The sequence below is a fragment of the Stegodyphus dumicola genome, chromosome 11 (assembly GCF_044657685.1).
Source record: "Stegodyphus dumicola isolate Sdum_Otavi_A_Nest chromosome 11, ASM4465768v1".
Classification (NCBI taxonomy): domain Eukaryota; kingdom Metazoa; phylum Arthropoda; class Arachnida; order Araneae; family Eresidae; genus Stegodyphus; species Stegodyphus dumicola.
Genome location: NC_140778.1, coordinates 83,879,525 through 83,891,651, shown reverse-complemented (window position 1 = coordinate 83,891,651; position 12,127 = coordinate 83,879,525). Strand labels below are relative to the sequence as shown.

At 30.7% G+C, this 12,127-nt stretch overlaps 1 protein-coding gene across 2 annotated transcripts in view; it reads left to right on the top strand.

The window, feature by feature from the left end:
* The window catches only part of Ankle2 (ankyrin repeat and LEM domain-containing protein 2), a 39,051-nt gene extending 30,115 nt beyond the window's left edge, over nt 1–8,936 (top strand). For both annotated transcript variants that reach the window (XM_035353235.2, XM_085826939.1), the window contains 2 exons: nt 830–934; nt 4,303–8,936. In XM_035353235.2, the coding sequence (XP_035209126.1) occupies nt 830–934; nt 4,303–4,414 (217 nt within the window). In that variant the 3' untranslated portion in view covers nt 4,415–8,936. The remainder of the gene's footprint in view (nt 1–829; nt 935–4,302) is intronic.
* Nucleotides 8,937–12,127: the final 3,191 nt, after the last annotated feature.

Here is a 12,127-nt window from a genome sequence, read left to right as displayed (position 1 = left end):
TGTCTACACAATGTATATGATCAACATTTTTATCAGTATATTACATACAGAGTTATGAACAACACTTTCACAGAGAAGTACTGTATACATGTTGGATTAAAAATGATAGATGATGAATAGATAATTGTTTTTCTCCTGTTATTATCTTATTAATGTATAAAGTATATATCAAAAATGTGTTCATATCACTTTATGTTGCCAACCTGTCGTCAATGCACCTTTACAGACATGAAAGAGAATGATAAGAAAGGTAGTAAAAAATTAAGGGGAGATGAGGTTCAATAGGATCTGGCTATTATTCTCATTTTAAAGAATGTAAGGAAGAAATAAAGATTATATCAGGGCAAATAAAATGTCCTTGATATCCAGTATCATCATGGTGAAAATAAATAAATTTGCAATGTATAAGTTCTTTGGTAATTTATAGCATTTTTTAAAATTTAGTTATTTACTTTAATTTCAAACAAAATAATTGAAGATGCCCCAAAACCAGATATTTTCTATTAAATTCTATATACTTTTGTTTTGAAATAAATATTATTGTTATTAATCAGCATGTATGAATTATCAGTGCAAAGTATGTTTGAATAATGAACAATTTTAAGAATTGCATTTTCTTGCAATTTGATTAAAAATTAAGTATATGACTATGTACATTTTTCTGTAATGTGTTGTTTTGTATAATTTTGTAATTTGCCTTTTTCATATTAAGTGATGATAAATATTGCTTTTATTTGAACATATATTATTTTATCAGTTTGAATATTTTAGAGAAAACTCAAAAATATGCAATTGCTTTCACATTTTTTTCTGCTGATTAAAATATTAGGTCTCCTGTGTCCAAGCATGATATCGATATGTGCGTAGCCTTAAAAAACTGTGATGTTGACCCTCAGAGATATCCATGTGTTTACAAATGGAGAAAATTTGTCCGGTATGCCATATTTATTTACTAAATTTTTCTCATATGTTTGCCTTTTAAAAATAATATGCGTTTCCAATTTAAAAAGAATTAATGCTCTGTTTTAATTATGATAAGAAAATGGTATTTTAAAAACAGCATAAAATTAATCAGTTTATAAACATGATAAAAAACACATGCTTATAAAAATATTTGTTTATTTACAAATGCTTGCTTTTGGCATTTACTTTCCAATATTTGTGGATTACAGAATTAAAACCATTGAGTACGAAGATTTTATTTAAACATTCTCTGTCCATTTTCTTGTCCTGAGTCACATAACATAAATTATATTCATTTGAATTTCCATGAATACATCATAGCTTTTTTTTTTTGTGTGTGTGTGTGTGTGTGTAAGAAACTTTTGTTATTTGATAAAGAACTAACAATCTCAAAAGGATTGTATGCCAGCAGAATTTCAGTATTTTGTGGTGAAAGTGTAACCATGTTCTTATTGATTTCATTCATGCTATTCATAGCAATAATACTGTTATAATCATTTCATTCACATTGATAGTATTAAAATTTCCACAAGTACAGTGTGAAGTCTGGAATCAGAACTTCAGCAATTCCAGACTTTAGATCATTAGTTTAAATATAGTAAGATGACATGTACACATAGCAACACTGGGGCTTGGTGTGTTGTTTAGATCAGGTAGAAAAGTGTTAACCCAGATGGTTAACAGTGCCAGTGGACAACAGAAATTAAAACCCATATTTTAAAAATAATATAAGGAGATACTAAGCAGTAAAATGGCACCAGTAGGGCTCACAGCGTTTGCACCAGATAGCAAAAGGCATAATTCTGACCCTGGGCCTTCCAAACCCACTCAAATACCCAAAACATAATCCTGGCCAACATCAATACATTGTGACTAGCTATGGTGCTTCTACCTAATTATCAGGTGTTTGAAAGCAACATACAAGAATCTCAGTTAGATGGAAGAAGAATTTTCGGTACACCTGCTTCTTGTTGAGTGTATTCTTTATTTTTAGGCTTTTATTGGGGGAGGATTTTTTTTCATTATTTTATTGGCTGGTAAACCAGATATTAAATCATTTTGGATATTGGATGTTTGGATTTCAGACTTTGACTTTTATATATATTGAAATAATTCTTCTCAAAAGACCAATGTATTCAATATATCTTTGTCTGTTGTTAGGTTTCTTAATAAATCCATAAGTATTCAAAATGTATAAAATATGTTATCTCTTATATTCCTGTTTTTTTTTTTAAGAAAGGATGTTAAGTGTAATATTTTGTTCATGAAATTAAGCATCTACAATCTTTTGAGAAGACATTATAGAAAAAGAATACCTTACTCAAATTAGGCCTTATAATACAAATATATAATTATATACTTTTCTTTTTGTAATAATATCCCGTTTTCTTCTTTATCTACACATGAAAACCTGATAAAAGTCATAATGTTAGAAAGGTATTTTCATTTTCATTGGTTCCAGACAGATATTAATTGTATTGCATAAAAATGTCTTATTCTTTGATTAATGCTTCAGAAATTATAGAAATAAGCATGAAACAATCAGCATTCATGGTAGCCTAATCTAATTATTAGTACAGACATGAATTGCATGCAGTTTGGCAAGTACTGTGTACATAGAGTGTGGGAAATTGCCAGTTGTCAACAGTTTGCTATTTGGCCTAACTTGTCATTCAAGAGGTTTCTCTTATTTCTTACTTAATATTCTGAGGCAGCTCAAATGATCACTGAGGGGTAACATTAAGAATTTCAGTAATTTTTTTTTTTTTTTTTTTTGACTGGGATTTGAAGGTGAAAAACATGATTTAAAGGTGAAAAAATAAGAAAACGCATTTATGATATTGAATCAGTTTGAAAAATTGCTGGATGAGAGTATTATAACTTTATTGCTATAATTCCAGTATATTATCATTCATATATAAAATATATGGAAAAATGTTCCATCACAAATTTCTGTTTTAACCATTTTACTTAGTATTGTTAAAATAGCAGTCATATAAGATGGAATTGATGAATTACATAGAGATTGAAGATTTCTGTAAGATCACAAATCCATCAAAATGTAAACAGGAACTGATTTTTTCAAAAAGATTGCACATGATTAAACATGTTTTGAACAGTTGGTGCTGTGGATACTAAGAATTCAAAATTTAACCTCTGTAGCATGACAACAGTTCATTTTGTCAGATCAATTTCATTTATCGCTATGCTAGACTGATGTAATGATACAAGTATGCTGGGGACAATGTAAGGCCACAGTAGACCCATATTGCCAAGTTAAATTCTCTTTGAAATAATAGTGTAGCAACATTATTGGAAAGAGCAAAAACATTGTTTGCTCCCAAAGAGACACCTGTGTCTGATCACTTTACAAACTGATAGAATTTTATTCATAATCTATGCAATCTAAGGTTGCTTTTTTGCCTAATTTTAATCAGCATGATTTGTTAACTAATATTAAATAAAAGGAATTTTCAAATAGTTTGGCTGTTGCCTTTGGTTGAGAGCAACTTTTGGTTGAGGACATATGTTAAGTTGCTGCAAAAATTGTGTCATAAGTTCTGATGGGCAAGATCTTCAACTTAGATATTACAAGAAACATATTGCATTACACTAATTAGGATATGGATTTCATGGAGAAGGTAACTTTTGATAAATTTTGAGTGTAGACAATGAAACAAATATTCAAAGTGTTATCAAAATCAGTAATGACACATTTTTGACATACATGTTGCATGTAAGAGTTTAAAGTTATTTCTCACAAGTACTAACAACTCTATCACAGCCGCATTTTGACCAACGGCAAAATGTCGTAGATATCCATCTTGCTCTTTTACATAGTTCTACATTATCATAATGATACCTTCCCCCCCCAATGGTGGACATTGGCCATTCCTAAGCCCAGATGTGCTGGTCTCTTTATTGTGGAGGCACCTAATAGGTGGGCCACTGTTGCTTCCTATGAAGGGACAGACAATACATACCTTCTCCAGAATTTGAACCCGGGCTTTTCGGTATCGCACTCAGGCTCCTTTAACCACTATACCATCTGTGCGGCCCATAATACTTTACTGAGTGTTGCATTTCACAGTGCAAAATTTATACAACAAACTAAATATTTTATACCATATATGAATGCAGTGTTATATAGCACTCTGCATTTTCCTCAGATAAAAGTGCATTAACTGTAATAGCTGATGTTAATGAACTATGCCAAGTCAAATTTGGTGAACTGTAAAATCGGTGTTAATTTGAACATAAAAATAGATAAATTTTTCTTTTGAAATGCAACTTTTATTTTCATATGTATTACTAACGTAGTTATTCTATTCTTTTCAGAGCTACATTGTTAAAACAGACGAGCAAAGCTGTAACTCCGTTAAGTCTTGCTGCTCCTAAACTTTCCTGTAGGTTTCCAAAAGCATCAGAAGTGCGAAAGACTTTATTCTGACAACCAGCTCAGTATTTTATATACCTCTATTAATTTTTTTAACATATTGCAAAGTAATAAATAATATATTTATGATAAGCATTTCGTGATACTAAATGTTAACAATTATGTACATAGAGGCATCAAAGCTAAATACAGTCTGTGTGTAATCTAATGAAATATTTTAAAAGATTAAAATATTTTATATAAATTAAAATCTGTAAATCATTTAAAACTTGTATATGTAATTTTATAGCTGAATACTGAAAATTATATTATTAATTTTTAATAGGACAAACAGTTTCTAATTTTTTTCTTTCATTTTGTGTAGTAAATATATGGAATAATTAATATTAAATTTTAGTTTGAAAATGGCAATATATTCATTCTTTGCATGAGGAGGCTACTATTTCCACTAAACATGCAAGTTAGGGAAACTGATGAAAGTGCCAGGGAAATAAGTATACTAGGAAAAAACTACTCGCACAACAATATATGTGCTGTGCCATATTTCAGATTGATTGTTTTCGAAATGCATTTCAGCTTTCTTGTTAAGTAAAAATGAAACTTATAAAAACTGTGGAAAATTCTTATTTTGATATTAATATACAAGTAAAATGAAAATTTTAATGTTATTCAAACTAAATAAGTACTTCTATAGTTATTTATTTCCCAACCTTATTTTTATGACACCTTGTACTAATGTGGCAAACTTTTATTTCTGTTTTTAAGATTTTACTGCTATTGTAAGTTAAACGGAAAGCAAAAAATTAAATTAAAAAATAGACATTATATGGGAAATCCATCCTCTGAAGAATAAATCACAGTAAACCCTTGTCGAATATGTGGTTTATGTCATTAACGCACATATAGCAAAATCACATTCCACAAAGTTAACTTTCTATGAATAAAATATATGTATAGTCCAGATTAAGAAAGTATGTGTAATTTATGCAAACGTAAATATTATTTAATTAAAAAAAAATGAAACAAACGGGTAACTGAAGTAAACTTATATTACTGTCTAAAAAGCAGGTGTATAATACTATTATTTTTAAATAGCTGATGATTTTTGCTTGAGACAGTGTCTTGACATAATTTGTTAAACATTTTACAGTAAGGCTTGTTAAGTTTTTCACTGCCCTTCTAAAGTGTTTTATTCTTTCTTCATAACAAAATTAGATAGTTCTTGTACCTTTTCTAGCAATTCATTTAACTTCTTATACATTAAAGCTAATATCGTATAAGCTGTTATCGTCTTCACTATCATTGCTTTCACCATTAGTTGGTGTTATAAGATCATCCAATTTGTTATTTTACGATCATCACTCTCAAATAATTCTTTGATTTCTCTTTCTTCTGTATCTTAGAATTCTTCACCGCCTATTACTTATGTAATTTGTACAATTTCCTTGAATTAATTTTCAGTTCATGATAATCCTTTAAAACTGTTGATAACATTTGGTCAGTTTTGATGTCAGCAAGCATTCATTGTTGATGAATTCACATTCCCACACGAGTTTAATCATTTTTATATAGTGTCGTACTTTAAATTGCTTTCAAAATGCCATTAGTATGGCATGCTTTTCTTTGTCTAGTGCTTTATTTTGCAGAGATGTAAACATACCCAACATAAAAGGTTCTTTTTTTATTTATTTATTTATTTATTTATTTATTTTTTTTTTTTATTTCTTGATCCATTGGTGGATTAAGGAAATGATGTTTCGTGGAAGGAATAAAACCTCTACATCTGGATGCAATGTTGTGATTCCTTCAGTACTATGTCCTGGAGCATTACTTTAAAGGTTAGATTTTGCTCTTCTAAGTCATGCTTGTCTTCTTTAATGACTGAATTTTCGAACCAGTTGTTAGAGGACTGACTACCTGAATGTGGATGACACTCTGCAGCTTAACATGCATAATTCAAATTCTTACATCAAGTAAATTATAATGACGAAAATTAAGAAAATGAAATGGTACAAGAAAGACTGTATTTTGAAAATGCAAGTGTAATTTCATTCCAAATTATTCATTAATTAATAAAAAGAAAAATTGAGATGAGAAATACAGTCAATTCTATGTAAATGAAACACTAGTTAATAATATCAGCTGCTTTTTCGGGCCAGATCTCAAAGAACAAAACCCAAAGTAGTACACAATTTAAATACTCATTGATTGGGACAAAAGAAAGAGATGGAATTTAGTAATTTTTTTATCTGTATTTTCAGGATTTTTCAAAATTATGTCAACATTTGTCAAATGTTTCATATTATGTCAATATTTGGTAACACTGGTACAATGTATCTACTTAACCAATATTCTGTATATAGTACATAGCAATGTACTATTGTACTGCATAGTACTTAGCAATATCCATTTACAATGTTGAATATAACTAAATTTTTTAATCTTAGCAAAGATGCCAAGCAATGGTTTTATGCCCTCAAACAAAAATGCTTTGTTAGATAAAATTAAAAGTCAAGTACTGGAATATAAGCCATCGTAGACATGTTGATGTAAACTGATGCTCCAGAATCTACCACAGCACATCTACAACCACCACCATAAAAAAAAAAAAAAAAAAAAAAAAAAAAAAACCTGCATGAGTAGGTATTAGAGAAAAAAATTCCATCACGCTGAGGAAGAGACATGATGTGAATAGTAGCCCAGTGCTGAAGGCAGAGTCCGAGGTTAGGTGACTTGATTATGGCAAAGTACAAGGGCTGTCTGCCTAAGAGGAAAGATGCGTTTTATGCTTTTCTAAGGGTAACTGCACGTGGGGAAAACTGACCTGTTTTCTGGGTTCGAACTGGAAAAGTCTGAGGAGACTGCTAAAAAGCAGGGCCATAACAATTTTGAAGCAACCGATGGTTGGTTGTCTTGCTTTCCACCAAGACACAATATCTAATTTAAAAAAAGGATAGTGAACATAGTGTGAGTACCAAACAGTGGTAAAAACTAAAAGCCATACTGTTTTAGAGAATTTCTATTCAGATGATGTTTCCAATACTGATAAAACTGGCTTCTGTTATCATGCTACAACAGATTGCTCTTTATCATAAGCACATTACACTGCCAGGATGTAAAAGAATACGGAAAGTATTACTATGCAATTTATGTGGGTACTGCTAAAGAAAAATTACTAATCGTAAGAAAAAATTGCTAAGCCTTGATGCTTTAAGGTAATGTTTTTCAATGAGTGATCCTTGAAACTTGTTCTTAGGATCCTCCTAGTTTTCCAAAAAAATAAAAAAATTCAGTTTGGAAACTACACATGGAAAATTTATATCACCTTTTTCTCCTAAGACTAAAACATTTTCCGAAATTGATAACCGATTACATATGGACTTCCCACTCCAATTTTAGCAACAAAAGAGGGATTTAAAGCACCAACTGTAGTAGTGCTTACTAGCATATATCCAGACATAGAATGGCTATGCAAGAATTGGCAGGCTCATCCATATTATTAATAGGAGTACCTACAATTATTTATTTAGTTTATACAGTAAAGATTCTTCAAATAACTTTGAATTATTAAAAACAAATAAAAATTTTCATTAATTTTTTAAAAATATAATTAAGTAAAGTACAAGAAAAAATAAATCACTAACTTAATTAGAAATAGCCCTTTAAATTCAATTGCATACCCTCTTAAAATCCAAGCTCTTCAGTGTTCCACACTGCCGAAAATTCTAACCAATCTCTCCTTAGAATCTAGGCAACGACTTTGCATTCATATAAATAGCCTGCTGTTACTTCGTCATTCCTTTTTCTGCTTCTAGCTCCTGCTTCACTACATGTAATAATTGTGTGTTGACTTTGTCAATTGTTTGGAAAGATGTTGTACTGTTATTGTAAAGTACTTATTCATAACAGAACAAAAAATGGAGTTTCAGCAGATATGTACTAAATCATTCTTCCGAAAATAAATTTATGCTGCGGCAAAATTTTTTTTATGATTCTTCAAAAGTGCAGTCATCTATAATGTAGCATAATTGCAATGAGTAATTATCCATCTTCACCCGGTTAATTGCAAAACAACTGATATCTCTGCATAGAAAATGTTTCTTCATTTCCACAGCCTAAATCATAACAAGTATACTGGTAAGTAACGTATGGTAACAAAATTGCTTTTGAAGGGAATAACAGTATAGAGGTTCATATAACATTTTAATAAAACTATTGTCAGACTTAACTGGCCATCACAGAGGATTGAAAATTGACAAAGAGGGTAGGGAAAACTACAGGAACTTTCATAACTGCTAGACATAGAACTGACAACTGCACACATGCCCAGCCATCCTTGCTGAATTGCTAAAAATTGGGGTATTATTTAAGAGACCAGACCTCTATGTGATATTTTGCAGATTCCCAGGGCGTCATTTCTGTGATGTATATTTAAATTAACTACAACTGTAACTGTAACTAAAAATAACTTTAACTTAGCATTTCGTTGTTGTGATGCACGTATTACTGTGCTAACTGAATGTCATGTGAACTGTTTAAAAATGTAATAATAAAAGTTTTGAATTCTTGAGTTATACTCATTAGTTGAGTCTTCTTTTAAAGTACAGAAGTAATTAAATTCAACAAACTACACAAGAAGTTACAATTTCTGCCCATGCCACTATTTGAATAAACTTTATCATAAATACAGCAACAGACTATTCTAATTGATAAAAGTGGTCCCCACTTGAAAAAAGATTGATAAATACTGCTGTAAAGGGTTAAATGTACAGTTTACCAGTGCAGTATCATGCCAATAGTAATGCGCGAGTGACTTCTGAAATTTTTCTAAATGACTTACAAGTTGAGACAGGATTACAACATAAGCATTTTACTTCTTCTCAATAATTGTACTATAGATAATTTAGATCAGGCCTGTCCAAAGCACGACCCACGGTGTGTTTTTAATATTACAATGGAAGAATAAATTTTTAAATTTTTTCAAATTTTGTTGGTAGAAATGATTTTATATGGTATTACAAATAACTTTATTATGTTATTAAACCTTTTCTTAAAAAAATGTGTTTTTTTTAATTTGTGCTGCCCTCCAATCTATTTAGTAATTTGTATTGGCCCGGGATCATATCTGGTCTAAACATCCCTGATTTAGATAATCTAAAAAATATAAATCTAGAATTTCTTCCTCCTAATAAAACAATATGCAGCAAAAGGGCACAGAGGTAATAAAAAATTTGAAGATGTTGTACGAAGGAAAACTGGTTAATTACATAATGGAATCCATTGATCAGTCTAAAAATTTGCATTTTGCAAGCAATTTAAGTTTGTCGCTGACAGTTGGGGAGCTATAAAAAGCATCAAAATATAAAATTGTTTTATGGCTTGAAATATCTGAAGATTCCTGAAATTTTATGCAGTAAAAAAAATGAATGCACACTTGCTGGTTCCTATCAGGAATAACGAATTTTCAACAGATGGCTATTTACTATGTTGCAATGAAAATAAATGAGGAAAGTGATTGTGGCGATGACCCATGCATGTATTTTTTTTCCTGCATAGTTTAGAGCACATACAGTGGTGGTCAAAATTGTGGACACTTTTGGAAATTTTTACGTTTTTGAACTTTGTATGCTTATAGAAAATGTTACGTTTCGCAAAATGGAAACTTGTATATATCATTTTAAAGAGAATTTATTACCGAATTGAATACAAAACACAAAATTCAATTATTTGCAATACAAAAAAGTTATATATACTTTAATATAGATAAAAAACACAGTTATGAAGTGGTTTATAATGTCTAGCTTTCCTGGCCAATCACTGTTCTTGTTCTGAGAACCAATCAAATGTTAGTAACTGCCAGTAAGAAGCTGACATCATGTTTACACTTGAAACAATTCATTATTTTGCTTTGTTCTGTAGAAGGAGGGCCTGTTTCTTATACACTGCAATTACAAGTAGGAAGTTTTGTAAAAAATTTTAATATTTAGTCAAGAAGCAATGACATCAAGTAAAAGAATAGATTGGACACCTAGAAAGAGATGTAATATTATTGTGTTACGAGAAAGTGGTCTTTCCTATGCTGAAATTGCAAGACGGGTTGGGTGGTTCAGTGACTACATCTGGAGTCCGAAAGTTTTGTTTACGATATCAGGAGACAAGTTCAATAAAAAACAAAGAAGGAAAAGGCCGAAAAATGTGCACCACATCTATTGATGACAGAAGAATAAAAAGACTGTCTCCAAGATAGAAAAATGTCATCAGAAGTGATCTGAATGATGCTGGTGTTTCTGTCAGTTCAAGAACAATCAAGAGAAGATTAACAGATGTTGGACTGAGAGGTAGAATTCCACGAAAAAAGCCTTATCTTAATTTTCAGCAACGAAAAAAAAAAAAAAAAAAAAAAGACTACAGTGGGCAAAGGAACACATTAACTGGACAGATGATCAGTGGTCACAAGTTATATGGAGTGATGAAACTAAGATATCGTTATTCGGTAGTGATGGGCGAAAATATGTAAGACTTAGAATAGGAGAAGAGCTACATCCTGACTGTATTCAAGCAACTGTGAAGAACCCACTTAGTGTTATGACTTGGTCATGCATGTCAGCAGATGGTATTGGTCGCCTTCATGTCATCGATGGGACACTGAACGCCAGAAAATACATTGACACTATTCTAGAACTAAAACTTCTACCTTCCAGAGATCTCTTTCCCAACAATGCTTTGTTTATTTTTCAGCGGGATTCTGCTCCTTGCCACACTGCCAAAATATCGAAAGAGTGGTTTTGTACGAAGAGCATTAAATTGTTGTCATGGCCAGGAAACAGTCCTGGCCTCAATCCTATCGAAAATTTGTGGCACCGTTTGAAAACTCTTGTCCGAATGAGGCGCCCATCAAATAAAAGGGAACTAATTGAGGCTATAATTGTTTCCTGGCATCATGTAATAATGAAAGAAGAGCTTAAAACGTTTCATTGAGCTTTGTCAGCTCAATGAAACGTCGATGTGAAGCTGTAATAAAAAATAAAGGGTACCCTACTAAGTACTGATAACTCACTGCAATCATCATTATCTAATGTATATCGATAACTATTATTGTTTAACTTTTTTTATTGCAAATAATTGAATTCAGTAATAAATTCTCTTTAAAATCATATATACAAGTTTGCATTTTGTGAAACATAACGTTTTCTATATGCATACAGAGTTCAAAAACAAAAATTTCCAAAAGTGTCCACAGTTTTGGCCACTGCATATTCTCTGTATTTAGCTATATATTAAGTTTAAAAAAATGTAACATTTTAGAAATTGTTTACAAACAAGGCCATGAAGAAAAATAATTGTTTGTTGTGACTTATCTCACTTGTCTTAAACAGTTGACAAATTTTATTGTAATGAGCACAGAATTATGTCTGTCATTAGCATAGGCTCCAGGTATTTTATAGGTCAGTGGTCTCAAATTTTATGTGGGCCACATGCACAGTATGTAAACAACTGAAGAGACTATTTTTTCCCCTTTCATTTTTTTCTTTTTAAATGAAAAAATTAAAATATTAAAGTTTGCTCACTAAACATTTACCAAAACATAATGAATAATAATAGCATAAAGGAATTTTCAATCTGCAAATCAAGCTGTAAAACATTTTTGTTGCTTACACTTTGCAATTCAAGTATACTGACAGCTAAATATTAAATTGCTAGACTAGCATTTCTATCAAAAAATTCTAACATGTTTAATTAATCAGTAAATTATTGTTTATTTTGTTT